Source organism: Epinephelus fuscoguttatus, linkage group LG15 (assembly GCF_011397635.1).
Source record: "Epinephelus fuscoguttatus linkage group LG15, E.fuscoguttatus.final_Chr_v1".
NCBI lineage: Eukaryota > Metazoa > Chordata > Actinopteri > Perciformes > Serranidae > Epinephelus > Epinephelus fuscoguttatus.
In genome coordinates this window covers 37,966,600-37,983,841 of record NC_064766.1, presented here as the reverse complement: position 1 = coordinate 37,983,841, position 17,242 = coordinate 37,966,600, and the positions used below count along the sequence as shown (strand labels likewise).

The following is a 17,242-nucleotide window of genomic DNA, read 5'->3' as shown; positions in this document are numbered from 1 at the left end:
ATCCGGGCCTGCTCCCTGGCTCTGTGGGGGATCGCGGGGCCGGGCGGTTTTCCCCTGGGGGGCGGGTGCGTCTGGACTGCCCGTTGGTGTGCGGCTGGCAGTGGGGGGCAGGTCGGGTGGGCTGGGGGTCCAGCTTTGGGTCTGGGGCGGTCTGGGGGAGTACTGGCGGGGTTGCAGGTCGTGTTGGTGTGCTCCTGGGCGCTGGGGTCCGGGGGGCTGGGTGGGGCCCGTCGTCCGCGCGTCCTGGTGGCGTGCCTCGTCCTTCTGCTGGGGGTCGGTTTTGCGGTGTGACCCAGGTCGGGACCGTTGCAGGGGCCTGACGGGCCTACACTGGCCTGGCCTCCTAAACCACATTTAGTTCACCCACCACACATTCCACAGTTTTAACGCACCACATACATTCACTCTTCAAGGTGCAGGCCACTGATGGATTGGGGGGCTTCACGATGGGGCAGGCTATGGGACAGTGGTGTCCTGTAGCCCTCCATACTGCCCCCCAGCCCATCCCCATCTGTCCTCCAATTTTAAAGCACCACACACACCTACATCTTGGGGGACAGATGGGAACAGGTTACAGGTGCCTATGGCTGCACAGGCTGCAGGTCAGCAGTGTGCTGTAGCCATCAGCCTTGCCCCCACCTGTCTCCTATGTCCCTCAATTTTAATGCACCACCTCACATTTATGGGCACTCACATTCACACTCACGGTGTAGGGTTAATGATTCTCCATCAGGGATCGGAGAATCATAGTAAGGGGGGGGGGGGGTCAACACACACTGTAGATACGCATGGTATGGCTCGTGGGGCCCGGCCCTCTCGGGTCAAGGTGCCCCTTGGTGAGACCTAATATACTGATCCCAACATATTTGGTGCCACCCTGTGAGACCTAAAATTATGTTCCCAAAATATATATGTTGAGCCCAACATTTTCATCTATCTTCCGGATTTAAAAACTGTTACCTCTTTCGAGTAACAAACATCTCCTTTTCCCCTCTCTCTCCCACACACATACACACATGCACACACATCACTTCCTCATGATTTATACAGTCTATGGTAGCAACAGTCAATAATATAAACTCAATAATATTTCAATGGAAACAAACCTAACATGTCAATAAAATAAATATTACCCCCGACATCACAATACTAAGCAACGTTATGTGAGCATGAAGAACTGACATCAGTATCAATCAATAATCCTGCTCTCTGTCCCACCTCTACTGAGGACACTCACTGTCTGCAAGTAGGCTACCTCTACCTAAGTGGCAAACTCAGTTAAACACACTACATACAGCTTTCATTTTAGTTTTTTGTTAACATTTGCTATTGGTCCCCCTAGCACGATGTACTTGTTTAAACAGCGTTTGTCGACCTTGGTGGCGGTGAATGAGAGACTGCAAACAGAGCAGATTGAAATATGTTTTTCTGCATGCTGAACACGTGCATTGTTAAAGCACTGTCTTTTGACTGGCGAAGGTTTTATAGCACTTACTTGTAGTAACAAGCATATTTGTCGTCAGCTAGAGCAATCTTGAAGTTATACTCCATCTGCACCGTGGCCTCTCTGCTGTTGTCTGACCTCACTCTGTCGTGTTGGTGTGTCTGCGTGTGTCTGGAGGAGTTCAGCATGCAAAATGCAGGCGAAATGCAGTGGAGCTTATCAATACTACCTTTAGCCTTACATTAGAGAACTGTTCAACTCCAAACACAAAGTAATTAAATATAAAAACACAGATAACTGGTTGCTCTGTGTTGTAGAGTGTAGATCCGAAAAATGTATCGGGTGCTCTTGGAAAAAAGGAGGGAACTCCAAAATACTGCAAACAGGAAAAGAATCCAGGCACTCCAAACAAAAATGAGAATGAGGAAGGAAAGATTAGATTTAAAAGCCTTTAATATAATCGCCAACTCATTAAAAAGCCAACATGTTTCGACCACTGTTGGTCTTCATCAGGGCTGGAGAAACAGATGCACCAGGGTGTGGTTTCATCTATAAAGCAGCAGCAACCAATAAGAAACTGTCACATGACACAGTTAATGACATGACACGTGAAGCCAATGAACCATGATAATAAATCACATTCTCTGTGATTTACTATCTCTGGATTCTTTTCCTGTTTGCAGTAATTAAATATATCTTGTATGAATAAAGTTCACTAACAGGTTGTAGGTTTCACACATAGACTGTATGATTGCCCAGTTAACACCCTGCCTCTGCTGCTTTTTACATTTTTTTCCAGTAAGATAAAAATTGCAGCAGGTGGTCCTACATGTCCATTAACTTAGTCTGGGAACAACACAGAACAGACAAATCACATTACCCTTGACATTTCAAATACTTTTTTGTGAAAATATAATTGTGCTCCATTTTCTGCTTTTCAAAAGATCAGTATAAAGATGATGGTGCTGCAAATTCAGTCATTTAAATATTGCTCTTAAGTACTTAATTTCATATTACTTATTAAATCCAAATCTTTAATTTGATTTACTTTGTATACATACATTCACCTATAAAAGTTTACACAACTCTGTAAAATATTCACAATGTGGAGAAAAGCAAAACTAAGTAAAAATGTAGTTATCTCAATACTTAACATATATTTTTTCAACATGGTCATCATGATGGTGGAAAATGAAATCCCTTTGTGTAACACCAGTATGCAACAGGGCACATGTTATCTTCAGCAGCTTCTGTTTCACAATTGCACATTTGTAATCTGTCATTCAGGTTTTATCAGGAGGTCAAGGTCAGTTTTATAAAACCCTGTAATTACAGCTTAAATGTGAGTACAAATAATATCTCTGTTTTACACATACCTGCTTAATATAGCCTTTATTGGACCCAAAAGATCAAGGCAGGTTCACGAAGCTCACCTTAAGACAATCCATGCTGACAGCCGGAGGTACGAGCCGATCAGCTATATGCTAACGATCTGGTCATTATGTCTCCCTCTAGTGTTGGTATGCAGCAATTGCTTAGAATCTGTTCCTGCTACGGTGTGCACTATGATACTATGTTTAATTTGAAAAAGAGTGTTGTTTTAATTGTGGAAACCAAGGAGGATAAGAAGTCAAACTTTCCTTCCTTTGTTCTAGCAGACCAAGTGATTGGAGTGTGAACAAATTGATCTTGGCCACATAATCAGAGATGATTTATGTGATGATGATGACATCCAGTGTCAGTGCTGCAAATTCTATGCACAAGCCAACATGCTTGCACAAAAATTTAATAAGTCTACTAATGATGTCAAGATAACTTTGTTTAGGTCATATTGTACTTCATTGTATACTGCACACCTGTGGTGCAGGCACAGTGCTGCAAAAATGAAAAAAATCCAGGTGGCATATAATGATGCATTTTGTATTTTACTCAGGCATCCAAGATGGACAAATGCAAGCCATATGTTTGTAAGCAGTGATGTGCCCACTTTTCATGCTGTTCTTAGAAAGTTTATTTACAGTTTTATGTGTCGACTTAGCCAGTCAAAGAATGGAGTCAATATGGCCCTAGCGGTGCCTGCACAAAGTGACACAAAATATTTGTCATACTTCTGGAAGCACTGGAATAGATGCCTGTACGTGTTTTAAACCTACTTGTTATGTTGTTTTTATTGTATTGTCTGTGTTTTGTATGTATTTTATATGGACTTGAGTCTGGAATAAAGTTTATAAATTTCTGCTGCTGCTGGCCCCCTCACAGATTGTAGGCAGAGTACCCCAACATCCCAGCATTATTCTGACATCTTTAACATGCAGTAGGCACAAATACATTATTTAAAAAACAAAACATGTTCCTTTAGGTGTAGAAATTCATTTAACTTCTCACTGACAATATTAGAATATTTGGTTTTCAAAGTATAAATAACCGAATACAATTTAAAACCGCATTTTCCAGCACTTAGCAAAAAAAACCTTAAGTGCAGAAAATAATGGCCTTTTGTTAATGAAATACAGTTTACAGTTGAGTCACAGTGGGTGTGATTTCCTAATCAGAAAGTTTCACATGATTTTTATCTCTTAACATTATCTCTCTCTGTTTATCTGACTATGTCAACAGCTACTCGGTAAAAAGATGTTTGCAGACATGTTTGTAAAAATACCCATGATTTTATCATGTTCCATACAGAAAAGCATGTGCTTGATCTGTTGTTGTTAGACAGGGAAAGTGGTACCTTGTGTTACTTATTAGCAATTTTACTGTTTCCTGCTAAACTAGTAAAATATTAAACTGTCAGTTCCGGGAATGTTGGAACCAATCTCACGAGGAGAGGAGCAAAGTCTGTTTATCATGCAGGTTGTGGACCTTAACTTCACATCTCTGTTTGGCTGTCAGAGGAATCAGTCATGGGACCGTTGCTACCGATCCTTCTTGGCTTTCTTGCCGCTCTGATTGGAGGGCTGTACGTTCTTGGGGTGTTTCGACAGCGGCGACCAGGAGAACCCCCTTTGGATAAGGGGCTGATACCCTGGCTGGGTCATGTCTTAGAGTTTCGCAGGAACACATTAAAGTTCCTACAGAGGATGAAGCAAAAGCATGGTGATGTGTTTACAGTACAGCTGGGAGGGTTTTATTTTACGTTTCTGCAGGACCCTCTATCGTTTGGGGCATTTGTTAAGGAGAGTCGAGAAAAACTGGACTTTACTGAGTTTGCTAAGCATTTGGTGCGCAGAGTGTTTGGTTACAAATCTGTAGAAGGTGTTCACCAGATTCTCCAGATGTCCAGCAACAAGCACCTCAAGGGGGATGGCCTGGAAGTAATGACACAAGCCATGATGAAGAATTTGCAGAACCTGATGTTGTACAACATCGGCTCAGCTGCAGACCAAAGAACTTGGATGGAGGATGGACTGTTTATGTACAGCTACAATATTGTTTTTAGGGCTGGCTACCTATCTCTGTATGGCAATGAGCCACACAAGTCAGAAGGAAATGAAGAGAAAGACAGAGCAGAGTCAGACGCCTTATTTCGCGAGTTTCGTAAATATGACCAACTCTTTCCCAACCTGGCTTACGGGGTCCTGACACCAAGGGAAAGACTGGAAGTGAAGAGGCTACTGAGATCCTTCTGGAACACTCTGTCAGTGCAGAAAGTGAGGACCAAGGACAACATCAGTCGCTGGATTTGGGACATACAGCAGACCAAACAGGAGCTGGGTATGACTGAGTCAATGATAACCAGGTACATGTTTGTACTTCTTTGGGCCTCTCAGGGCAACACAGGGCCCTCTGCATTCTGGGTGCTCCTCTTCCTCATGAAACACCCAGAAGCCATGACAGCAGTGAAGGAAGAGGTAGATAATGTTCTGAAGGAATTTGGTCAACAAGTCAAACGTGATGGTCCTCTAATTAACCTGACGCGTGAGATGCTGATGAAAACACCAATCCTGGACAGTGCTGTGGAAGAGACCCTCCGACTCACTGCTGCACCCCTGCTCACCAGAGCAGTGCTTCAGGATATGACTGTCAAGATGGCAGATGGGCGTGAGTACTTCATTCGCAAAGGTGACAGAATGGCAGTCTTTCCTTACATTGCTCACATTGACCCAGAGATCCACCCTGACCCACATTCATTCAAATATGACCGCTTCCTCAATCCAAATGGGAGCAAGAAAACTGATTTTTACAAAGCAGGGAAGAAGATGAAGTATTACAGCATGCCCTGGGGTGCTGGGGTCTCCATGTGTCCTGGGCGTTTCTTTGCCACCAATGAGCTGAAACAGTTTGCTTTCCTCATGCTGGTTTATTTTGAGTTTGAGCTGAAGAATCCTGATGAGAAGATACCTGAGATTGACTACAGGCGATGGGGCTTTGGATCGATGCAGCCTGACAGAGACGTCCAGTTCCGATACAGACTCAGATATTAAACCAATTATTTTCATTTTTTTATAAAATATCCTTGATTTTGATCACCCCTGTAAGCGTTGATTTGAAAATTGTTTTTTAATCTTGAAATCAGTGGTTTTTTTGATAAGTTTTGTGTGATAAGCACATTCTGGATGTGGCTTCAAAACTTAGGGCCCTGTTCAGGTTATTCTGATGCATTGTACATGCATTTTCATACAAAACTAATTCTAATTTTCAGGGATTAGTTGATTTATGTTTCTGTTTTATGTTTATTTCATTTAGACAAGGACAGTGCACATTAATGAACATGATCACTTAAGTCACATAAATGTGCCAGATTTAGCCATACAGGTAAATTTTCATCTGTAGTCCCTGGCAGGCTGATGGTGTAAGTGTATATAAGAAAAAGACAAAATAACATACAAAAGCATATAAGCACAGATAAAAGCAGATTGATGACATGTCCATGGAAGGGCACCTGAGCACAGAGCAGCATATAACTATAGACAAAAGCACATAACAAGGCACAAAGGCAAAATCAACACCTAAGCGCTGTTAATATAAACAATGACCTAACCATATAACCTTAAATATTAAAACCTACTATACAAAAGTACAGCATAAAACACAACATAGACCAAAGCACATAGCCACAAACAAACACAAGAGCAAAAAACTTAAGCAAGGACAACAGCACACAAACACAATTAGCAAGACAGTGACATCACCATAAAACCAAAGCACATTAAGAAAAACGTACTATACGAAAGTCTGTTGTTGTCTGTCCCAACAGACAGTAATGAAATAAGGATATACCCACTAAAGAAGAATAGCTTTAGATACTAACATTTTGAGTTGAGTTGTAGACTAGTTGACATTGCTTGTTACATCCCATTACATGTGTAAATGTATAAATGTATAAAAAAAAAAAAGTAGCAGAGATGCCAATGCTTTGTTAATATTTTACATGCATATATGTTAAATAGTCATGATGGTAGTTTTGCTTGAATCATTTGTTGAGCAAAGGAACATCTTTGTGTAATGTTCTGTTTGTGAAATCAAAGAAGGTAGGTGTTATCTAGCGTCTGTCTCATGTTTGTGTGATAATCAGTTGATCAGATTGGACTGGTTATACTAGATGATTGATCAGGAACTCTTTGTCCCATGACTTGTTTTGTTTTTGTTTTAAATGTTGCAATAATGCTTGTCTGTTCCAGGGTTTTTTTTGCAACCTGTAATAAAGTCTTCATTTGACCAAGTTCCACTAAAGATCACACTTATAATGCCAGGACCTCTTGATTCAATGAGACTGCAGCAGAAACAAAGTAAATTTTCCTTGAAAGCATAAACCAAGTACATACTGTGGTCATAAAGCGAAGAAACCTTTAATCCCATTTGTAATCACATACTCACAACACCTTCAACAATTTAATTCATCCATCAGAGGTGACTTCCAGGGGGTCCACGAACACCTGTGCCCTTTACAAAATTACTGGGATGGGAACCACATCTGGAGGCAATCTCGAAGCCCCTTCAAAGGCTCATCGAGGCAGACGTTAAAGGGAAATTTCGGTTTATTTCAACCTGTCTCCTATCGTCCTAAATTTGTTTCAAGTGACTAGTGACATAAAAATAATAGTTAGCATGTTAGCTGTTAGCCTAGATACAGCCGGGGCGCATAGTAGCGTCAGACCTGTTAAAACGTAAGTGAACGGGCAACCTTCAAGTGCAAAGTTAGTCCACTAAACAAGCTTTTTTTTTCCATGTATCAACATACATATCATTTACATAAACTTAACAAATCCACAGTACTTTACAATCACTTCCCATGGACCCCCTGGAAGTTACCTCTGATGGCCAAATTAAATTGTTGAAGTTGTTGTGAGTATGTGAATTGGGTGGCAGATGGGGATTCAATTGCAGGTACAAAACAAACCCACAGTACTTTACAATCACTTCAAACAGCATGGAACTAATAACAATTATAAACAAATTGTGGACTAAACCACAAAATTCAATTGCAGGTTCAAAATTCTCACATGCATGCATAAATCAATCTTTAAGAAAAAGCATAATCTTGGTGAGGGATCAAACACACCGACACACACGTTGTCACCATCAACAACTGACATGTGCGCGGCCAGTGGCGGCAGAATATTACAGAATATTCAAAAGTAATTGAAATATATATTTCAAATACAAGTAACATAAATACTGCCCATCTCTGATCACTGTTTTGCACAGAGGATCCATATTGGCTGATAATCAGCTATCAGCTTTTTCCTGTTCCAAACAATCATTATTATAAAGGCCTGTAAAATTCCAATATCTGAGTTAATGAATCACTACAGTTGTGTAACACTCTTCACAGTAAGTTGGGCATTGTGGGTACAGAAGCACAAAGTGCAGGACTGTGGCACCAGAATCATCAGCCAGGCAGGAGGAGACGGGGCACTGCTCGCCACAGGGTCAGTTGTTTATGAAAAACATACATAGTGCCAAGCTGACATGCTGATAAGATAGCTCGGGTAAAGGCCTCACTTATCACTGTTGGAAGCAGGCACAAGGACAGACAGACAGACACCAGGTGGTGCTCAGGCACCTGCCCTTTTGCCCTCTGCCTAGATAAATGCCCTTTTTTGTGAGACTTTTCTTTTTCCTTCTCTAATTTAATATTTTAGTTTTTAAATTTGGCCCATGTCATCGATTCTCCATTAAAAGTATGTTGTAACACCTGACAATGGCATTTGAGTTTTCATTCTGCCCCACCGCAAGAGCCCCTGCCCCTACTTCATCAACGTCCCTTGTCTATTTTTTTTCCATGATTCCATTCAAAACCACATCAAAATGGTTCCTGTCGTTAGATTCTGCAATTATAAAATTCTACTCAAAGAACAAAACAGCAAAAATTAGCCTAAGCACCCTTCAGAAAAACAAATTGGAAGGGGGATTGGATACTCCTAACTTTACACATTACTATTTAGCTAACCAGCTACAATACCTATCCAAATGGTTATATCCTAACGAAGACTACAACTCCTGGCTCGAACTAGAACAGGCGGACTGCAACAACATAAAACTCTCTGACGTCTCTCCGTTTATCACCATTACACTCAAACGTCATAACTGTTTTAAGAACCCAATGATTGCTTCCACCTTGTCAGCCTGGTGGAAAACACTAGAAATCACAAAATCTCAAATAGTACCTTGCTTGCTCTCTCCAATTTGGCACAAACCGGATTCTGAAATTAACAAAAGACCTCTCCATTTTAGCACATGGGAGATGAAGGGAGTAACTCATCTCCACCACCTTTTCCAAGATAATATACTTATGACATACACAAACTTATTTCAAACTTTTGAAATAAGAAATGGAAATTTTCTACAATATTTACAATTGATAAAAACAATCAAGAAGAGAATCCCAGCGCCTCAGGACACTTTGCAGCCACCAGAATTTGCCAAACGTATTACAAAGCTTTCTCCGAGAAATAAAAAGAACCTTTCTAAAACTTATAAATTACTGTCAGAGACCAATTCTATACATTTACCAATTTTAAAATGGGAAAAGGAGCTGGGTGTATCACCGGACCCTGACTTCTGGACTCAGATATGCAAAAATACATTTAAGATGACAAGAAACACTAATATGGCGGCACGGTGGTGTGGTGGTTAGCACTCTCGTCTCACAGCAAGAGGGTTGCCGGTTCGATCCCGGGCGTGGGAGCCCTTCTGTGTGGAGTTTGCATGTTCTCCCCGTGTCAGTGTGGGTTCTCTCCGGGCACTCCGGCTTCCTCCCACAGTCCAAAGACATGCAGATTGGGGACTAGGTTAATTGGTGACTCTAAATTGTCCGTAGGTGTGAATGTGAGCGTGAATGGTTGTTTGTCTCTATGTGTCAGCCCTGCGATAGTCTGGCGACCTGTCCAGGGTGTACCCTGCCTCTCGCCCGATGTAGCTGGGATAGGCTCCAGCCCCCCCGCGACCCTCAAGAGGATGAAGCGGTTAGAAGATGAATGAATGAATGAAGAAACACTAATATACAACTTACCCAATTTAAAGTACTCCACAGAACACACATCACCCAACAAAAGATGAATAGAATGGGCTTCAGTCAGTCTGACATATGCACTCAGTGTACTCAGAACACTGCAGACACCTACTTTCATGCCCTCTGGTTATGTTCACCGTCCAGCACTTGTGGTCAACAGTCACTCAAAAACTCTTCTCCATTTTGGACTGCAGGATCCCATTATCTCCCAACCTGTGCTTAATTGGTGACCTGATGACAATTGACCTCCCAAACAGCCACTGCAATTCTCTTCTGCTAGCTCCCGCCATCGCCAAGAAAACAATCCTAGTCAATTGGAAAGATAAACAGACCCTCAACATAAACCATTGGCTGAATCTACTTGCAGAACATATTTCGTTGGAGAAAATATCTGCTGGCCACAAAAACCAACTAACATACTTTACAGAAAAATGGTCACCATTTATCCACTCACTAAACGTGTCTGTATAGTGCCACTCAGCCTGTGAGCATATGCCACCTGTACATACATGTATAAATATTACAACTCAAGAAAAACTGTTGTGTAATATGTAATGTGTTTCTGTTAATGATGTAACCCCTAATCCCCCTATCTCTCTCACCACAATATACCACAGCAGTTCATCAGAACCCCAGGCCTTAAGCATGTGTTAAGTGCACCCTCTCTCCCTTGAATCCAGGCCTGCTCCCTGGCTCTGTGGGGGATCGCGGGGCCGGGCGGTTTTCCCCTGGGGGGCGGGTGCGTCTGGACTGCTTGCCCTGTGTGCGTGGAGGTGGCGGGGTCTCCTTGTGTTCCCTGGGCCTGGGGCGGCATGGCCAGTCCACCCTGGGGGGCTGTTTCCGCCACTGGTGGTGCGGGGTGGGTGGGCTCCTCCTCCCCCCTCCCCTCGCTCCTCTCCTGCCCTTCCCCCTCCCTCCCCCCTCCCCCCGTCCCTCCCTGCTTCCCTTTCCCCGCCTGGGGCCCCCCCCACGGCCGGGGGCCTGGTGCGGGTGCTGGGTGCCACCTGCGGGGGTGGGGGGTGGGGCGTTCTGCTGCCGCGCAGGGTGGGCCTGCCCGTTGGTGTGCGGCTGGCAGTGGGGGGCAGGTCGGGTGGGCTGGGGGTCCAGCTTTGGGTCTGGGGCGGTCTGGGGGAGTACTGGCGGGGTTGCAGGTTGGCCTGTGCTCCTGGGCGCTGGGGTCCGGGGGGCTGGGTGGGGCCCGTCGTCCGCGCGTCCTGGTGGCGTGCCTCGTCCTTCTGCTGGGGGTCGGTTTTGCGGTGTGACCCAGGTCGGGACCGTTGCAGGGGCCTGACGCTGCAGTTGCTTGGGGGGCGGGGTTCGGTGGGGGCTCGTTGGGTTTCCTTGGGGCCCACCTGGCCCGCTGCCCATGAGCTTTGGGGGCCTTGCGGTGCCGGGGTCTGGTTGGCACCACCTTCTAGCCCCTCTCATCCATCCCTCCGGCCTTTGGGCCGGGCCTACACTGGCCTGGCCTCCTAAACCACATTTAGTTCACCCACCACACATTCCACAGTTTTAACGCACCACATACATTCACTCTTCAAGGTGCAGGCCACTGATGGATTGGGGGGCTTCATGATGGGGCAGGCTATGGGACAGTGGTGTCCTGTAGCCCTCCATACTGCCCCCCAGCCCATCCCCATCTGTCCTCCAATTTTAAAGCACCACACACACCTACATCTTGGGGGACAGATGGGAACAGGTTACAGGTGCCTATGGCTGCACAGGCTGCAGGTCAGCAGTGTGCTGTAGCCATCAGCCTTGCCCCCACCTGTCTCCTATGTCCCTCAATTTTAATGCACCACCTCACATTTATGGGCACTCACATTCACACTCACGGTGTAGGGTTAATGATTCTCCATCAGGGATCGGAGAATCATAGTAAGGGGGGGGGGGGGGTCAACACACACTGTAGATACGCATGGTATGGCTCGTGGGGCCCGGCCCTCTCAGGCTGTGAGTTGGAGCCAGGGAGCCCATTTACATCATGGTGGTGTCGCTAGGTTCCCGGCGTGGGGGGGGCCTTCCTGCCCCGCCCATCTGGGGTGTGTCTCTGGCTCTCTGGGGGTGCTGGCCATTGCCGCCCCGGGTCCTAGGGCCTACGTGGTGTCCTGCGGCCTCTACGGCTCCCTGGGCGTGGGGTCTGGGCGCTCCCGCGGCCTTGGGGTGCCTCACCGCCCGCCGTCTCCCGCAGGGCTGGGACATTGGCCCTATTCCCTGGTGATGGTTTTCATAAACACATTGGGAGGGTTCAAATACACGCATGCATGTTCGAAACTTCAGCTCCGTGACGCATTGCAAAGAACCGATGGGATCACTCAAAAGGGGCTCAGTTGCTTCTCAAACCTACCACACTGCGCTGGCAACTCTTCTCCACAATCGGGCTTTCCTCTACCACCAGGACTCTCACATTTCTGGTGTTCAGTATAGACTTCTCTTTTGTTTTTTGTTTTTTTCTTCTGCATATTATACATTTATTTGAGCACAACAACCTCAAGGCCACAATATATCAGCTACACTGCCTGTTTCTCCTCTGTTTTTTTTTTTGTTTTTGTTTTTTTTTTTTTGTTTTGTTTATATGTTTCTTTGTTTGCTTGTTTGTTTGTTTTCTCCTTCTTCTCCGCATGCACTGTCGCTATATAACTCAGGACTTAAGCACCTGTCCCTCAATCCCCCTTGTCTGTCCCTTACTTTCCCCTTGACACACTACGGTGTATCACGGCCGTCTCTGGCTCGTATTAGGAAGTTTTTCCAATAAAGGCTGATAGGCTAGTCTCCAGGGAGGGTGGGTGACGGTCACAACCACGCACAGTATGGGTATAAAATACTTGACTGCAAGATTAACAGTGCATCAATCTTTATAAAAAGCTTACACCCTTTTTGGCGCTAAGCTACGAAGACTAATGCAGACAGGTTTGGAAAAAAAAAAAAAAAAATCAACGTCCCTTGTCACAGTCACCACAGTTAACACGCTTAAATTGAGCACCCTGCAGAGAAGCATCACGTCACCCTGTTACCTGCCTTCTTGGACAGCCAGGTAACGATCCTGTTTGTTCTAAGCTTCGTTATTATTTGTGAGATTAAACTATGAAAACATCTCAATACAGCCAGCCTAACTTAAAAAGGTACTACACCATTAAGTTTAACAACAAGCAAGCTAGTCTGGTGTAAAATCACACCGTCTTCCTCCAACTCTCTGGCTGAGTCCACTTACCCAACTGACAGGTGCGAGCAGAGAAAGACACCAATTTGTTTTCCCACTTCACAAAAACCAAAACTCAAAGTAATGTTCAGATCTTCCACGCTGCGGTGCCGATAATTCATTTTAATAAGTGCAGTTTGGTGCTGCATGTGCCTTGTGCTGCAGGCATCTGTTCTGTGGGATTTTTTTAAGGATATTTAAAGCCTATTTAAGGGATAATTTCAAGTATTAGTGCGTAAGGTGAGGTGAGGTGACGTAAACTTTAATGTCCCTGAAGGGCAATTTGAGATACAGTCAGTAGTCATGAGTACAACAAAACACACAACACGTAACACAAAGTATCCAATATCACACACTGTCAGAATCATGAACATTAATGGTCACTGTGGAGACAAAACCTCCCCCAGATGGAAGCATCTGAAACTCAACATGGAGGGGTTTTTGAGAGTCTGAGACAATTGACTGAGCTTTAGAGCTGACCCACTCTTCATGCAGATGCTGGAGGTTATTAAGAGTAACACCAGTGATCTTACAGCTCAGCGTGAACACTTTTTCCAACTTGTTTCTGTTTTTAAGGCTCAGATTTCCAAACCAACAGAAAATGTGAAAAGAAAGAACGGACTAGATAAAAGCAGAACAGAACATTTTCATGATTGTCCTATGTACATCAAAACTCCTCAGCTTAATGAAGTGGCGTTGGCTTGCCGTCTTACAGATGCCGTCAGTGTTCACATCAAAATTCTACTTGTCATCTCACACAGTGCCCAGATACTTGTACTGCTGCCACTGCTGCCAGTGGCTCCCCCTTAACCAAACAAGGAGCAGGAAGGCAGGCCCTCCTCCGAAAATCAATAAACATCTCATTGGTCTTAGACACATTAATATGGAGAAAAGACTGGTCACACCAATTAACAAATTCATCCAGTTCTGGGCCATGATTGTGTTCTGATCCATGAAGAGGGCTTACAATAACAGAGAAGCATGATTACTCTGACATTCATTTGTGTATAAACAAAATAAAAGAGAACAAAGAACACATCTCTGATACATCCAGTAGGAGATAAAACGGCCACTGGACAGTGTCCTGTTTTCCTGGACCCTCTGAGACCTGTTTGTTAAAAAGTCAACAAGCCAACACACAATGCTAAAGTCCAAATTAAAATGAGATAAAGGTCTGTGAGCTAAAATGCGGCAAATACGTGACTGTTAAATGAAATCAGAGCAGTTTTCGCTTATAGACAAACTTTACAGTTTACAAATTCTTGGGTGCTGGATTGAATTTAAAAAAACAACAACGTGAATTTAATGTTATTTTTTGAACCAACAAGAAATAAAGCATTTAGCTGGTGAGATATATAATAAGCCTTGCATTTAAGGCCTGAAGAAAAGAACCATGTTTGTAAGAAGCTGAATTTGGTGTAAATGAACCAAGCTACCCCCTCAAAAGAGACTCTGTTCTTTTCTGCACTCAGTTAACTCCATATTGAAGAACTTTAAGGTAGAAATGATCCTCAGTGTGTCAGAGCAGCTTCTGTACATCCAGAGCTGTTTAAACCTCACTGCAGAACACAGTCCCTCATTTATACACAGAAAAACGTGCTGACTCAGCAGAGATAACATGAAAAAAGACAAGTTGATCTACGGGAGAATAAATATTTGAAAGCAGTACAGAATGCCCAAGATGAATAGGGTGTTGTTATATTTCCAAGGTAATGTTCACTGTTCCAAACTGCATACCTTTTCTTTGGACTTTAAATTTCGCACAACAGACTGCAGCGAATATATGAGCAAGATAGTCAAAGTTCAGGGAACAATGTTATGATGAAGTAGTTATCTAATTGTGTGCACAATGCATACTTTGTAAGGGCAGCCGCAGTACCTACTAAAAGTAAAAAGAAAAAGCGTGTGATTCAGACTGCAGCTAAGAGCCTTGGGACGGCCCTCAAGATGGCACACCAGAAGGACTTTTGGTTCATGCAAGGATCCAGGAGCGAAGAAACATCAAATAAGAGACTTGAGATGTGCCCGCTGTGTAGTAACTGTGACTATCTGTAACAAATGTGCCAATACATCCAGTACATGTGGACACATTTTACTAGATAATTACAAATTTTGACCCGCTTTTGGCGCAGAATGAAGTCATGGCATCACATGGCATCTTTTTTGGCTTCAAAAATAACCTTTGAAAACAGCACAAAAAAATCCCATAAATCTTCAACACAGGCACCAAAAGAAGAAGGTTTAAAGGAATGCTTCACCTGCAAAATGACCATTTGTATATAATTACTCACCACATGTTATGTTGAATTAATGAGGAAAACTTTGTGCGCATGTCTCCACGGTGAACACAGAATCCGAAAGGGGAACATTCTTCATGAACTGATGTGAACAGGGGCGCAGTTAACAACAGTAAAACTATATCACATCCATCAAAACAACTTTCACACAACAGGTGCAGCACAATCCAAGTCTCATTTATCCAGTCGTATAATCATCACTTCCTAAACACATCCGTTTTTGCTGAAACATTACAATTTAAAACGTCAGTACGAACAGTCTTATGTGGCCGAGTACCATGCACGGGCACGTGTGCGCATTTGAATCTGCTCAAGCGAAGCTCAGAAGCAAGTGTTTTTTATCATAATGTCAAAATGCATGTGTCTGGGAAGTACCGAGCATATGACTGGATTAATAAGGCCCGTTTCCACCGCAGGAACTTGGGGGTAATTTTATGGAGCGGGGGCCGTTGGTGCGTGTCTCCACCGCAGGAACCACCTCCGAAGGACAGAGTTCCGGAACTTTTACAGGGGCTAAACAAGTTCCTGCCTCTGAGTAGGTACTTAAAACGGCCCCGAGAAACTCCTGGGTGGGGCTTGGGGATTACTTGGTGCTGATTGGATATACTCAAGGCGGGATGTGATGTTTTGTAAATAACAACATGGTTATTGTAGATTAGCTGGGCTAACCATTAGCTGTTAGCGGTGTCTGTAATAACTCAATAAATGGTCCGTGAAAAAAATATTTTTTCCAGCGGATATCTTAGTTACAACATGATTGAGCAAGCAAAGCAATTTTGTATTGCTACGTGTGGTATTTATTCAGTTTTGGGAAATCACAATGTCTAGAAAGCATCAGCTGACAGCGACAGCTAACAGCAGCAGCAAAGCTAACATCATGACATCATCTGTTAAAAGCCTCCCGTTGTCGGATACGACATGAAACTACTCCAGTTAGCTCAATCATGTTGTAACTAAGACATCCGCTGGAAAAAAAAAAATTTTCACGGACCGTGACCGGAGTTATTACAGACACCGCTAACGGCTAACGGTGTCCCTACGCCCCTACGTCACCCCGGTCAAAATGGTCGCGCAACTATTACGTCACACACAGGAACCTTCCTCCTACTCCGCTCTCTCAGTGGAGACACGGCAGTTGAGAGGGCCAAGCGAGAGGACGGTCCTGTAGTAGTTCCTGCCCCCCAAATAGTACCAGGAACATATTCAGTGGAAACGGGCCTATAGACTTGAAAAAATTGTTTGTTTCTGTTGTTAAACCGGTCCCCAGTGACTTTAATTCATAAGCAATGTAGGCCTTTATTAGATTCACTGTGGAGGCATGCAAAAAACAAAGTTTGCTCCACGAATTCAAGGTCACACGGTGAGTCAGTACGTTTACATGGACAGTTTAATTCCACTTTCATTCGGAATGAAAGGCCATTCGGAATGAAAGTGGTCGTGTAAACGGTTATTCCGATTGAAAAATGGTCATTCTGATTGAAAATTAAATCAGATTAAAGGGGGTGGTTTATTCCGTTTGTCATTCCAAATGAAAGAATTTTCTTTAAGTTCATTCCGGTCTTTCTGCACATGCTCGTTTCCTTGCCCTTCTGGCGCGATGACATATTTAGCGCGCATAGCAACGGGCTGAGATAGAGTCGGACTCATTGCACTCACCGGTTTCCATACGCCAAAGCACCGTCTTCTATCTCCCTTCTTCGACCTTCTACCTCCCTTCTCCTCCTCAACAGACGAAGCATTAGCAGAACAAGGTTGTTGTCGTACTGCTGCTTCAAGAATATAAGCAAAACAAGCCCGAAAAAGGCACTAAGAACGGCATCGTCAAGTATCTTGTTATCCGGAGCGAG

The 17,242-nt window shown here is 43.9% G+C and overlaps 3 protein-coding genes across 4 annotated transcripts in view; 2 read left to right on the top strand and 1 right to left on the bottom strand.

The window, feature by feature from the left end:
- Positions 1-17,242, top strand: part of gjc2 (gap junction protein gamma 2) — a 62,198-nt gene that overhangs the window by 29,286 nt on the left and 15,670 nt on the right. The window lies entirely within an intron of this gene.
- LOC125901748 (7-alpha-hydroxycholest-4-en-3-one 12-alpha-hydroxylase-like) lies at positions 4,287-7,124 on the top strand. The gene has a single exon (XM_049597634.1). It carries the CDS (start codon positions 4,348-4,350, stop codon positions 5,866-5,868), a length of 1,521 nt encoding a protein of 506 aa, XP_049453591.1. The 5' UTR covers positions 4,287-4,347; the 3' UTR covers positions 5,869-7,124.
- Positions 10,539-11,327, bottom strand: LOC125902684 (splicing factor, proline- and glutamine-rich-like). Its single transcript, XM_049599224.1, has one exon. It carries the CDS (start codon positions 11,325-11,327, stop codon positions 10,539-10,541), a length of 789 nt encoding a protein of 262 aa, XP_049455181.1.

Coding starts and splice junctions, on each gene's coding strand:
- LOC125902684 (XM_049599224.1), bottom strand. CDS start 11,327: ATGAGAGGGGCTAGAAGGTGGTGCCAACCAGACCCCGGCACCGCAAGG.
- LOC125901748 (XM_049597634.1), top strand. CDS start 4,348: ATGGGACCGTTGCTACCGATCCTTCTTGGCTTTCTTGCCGCTCTGATT.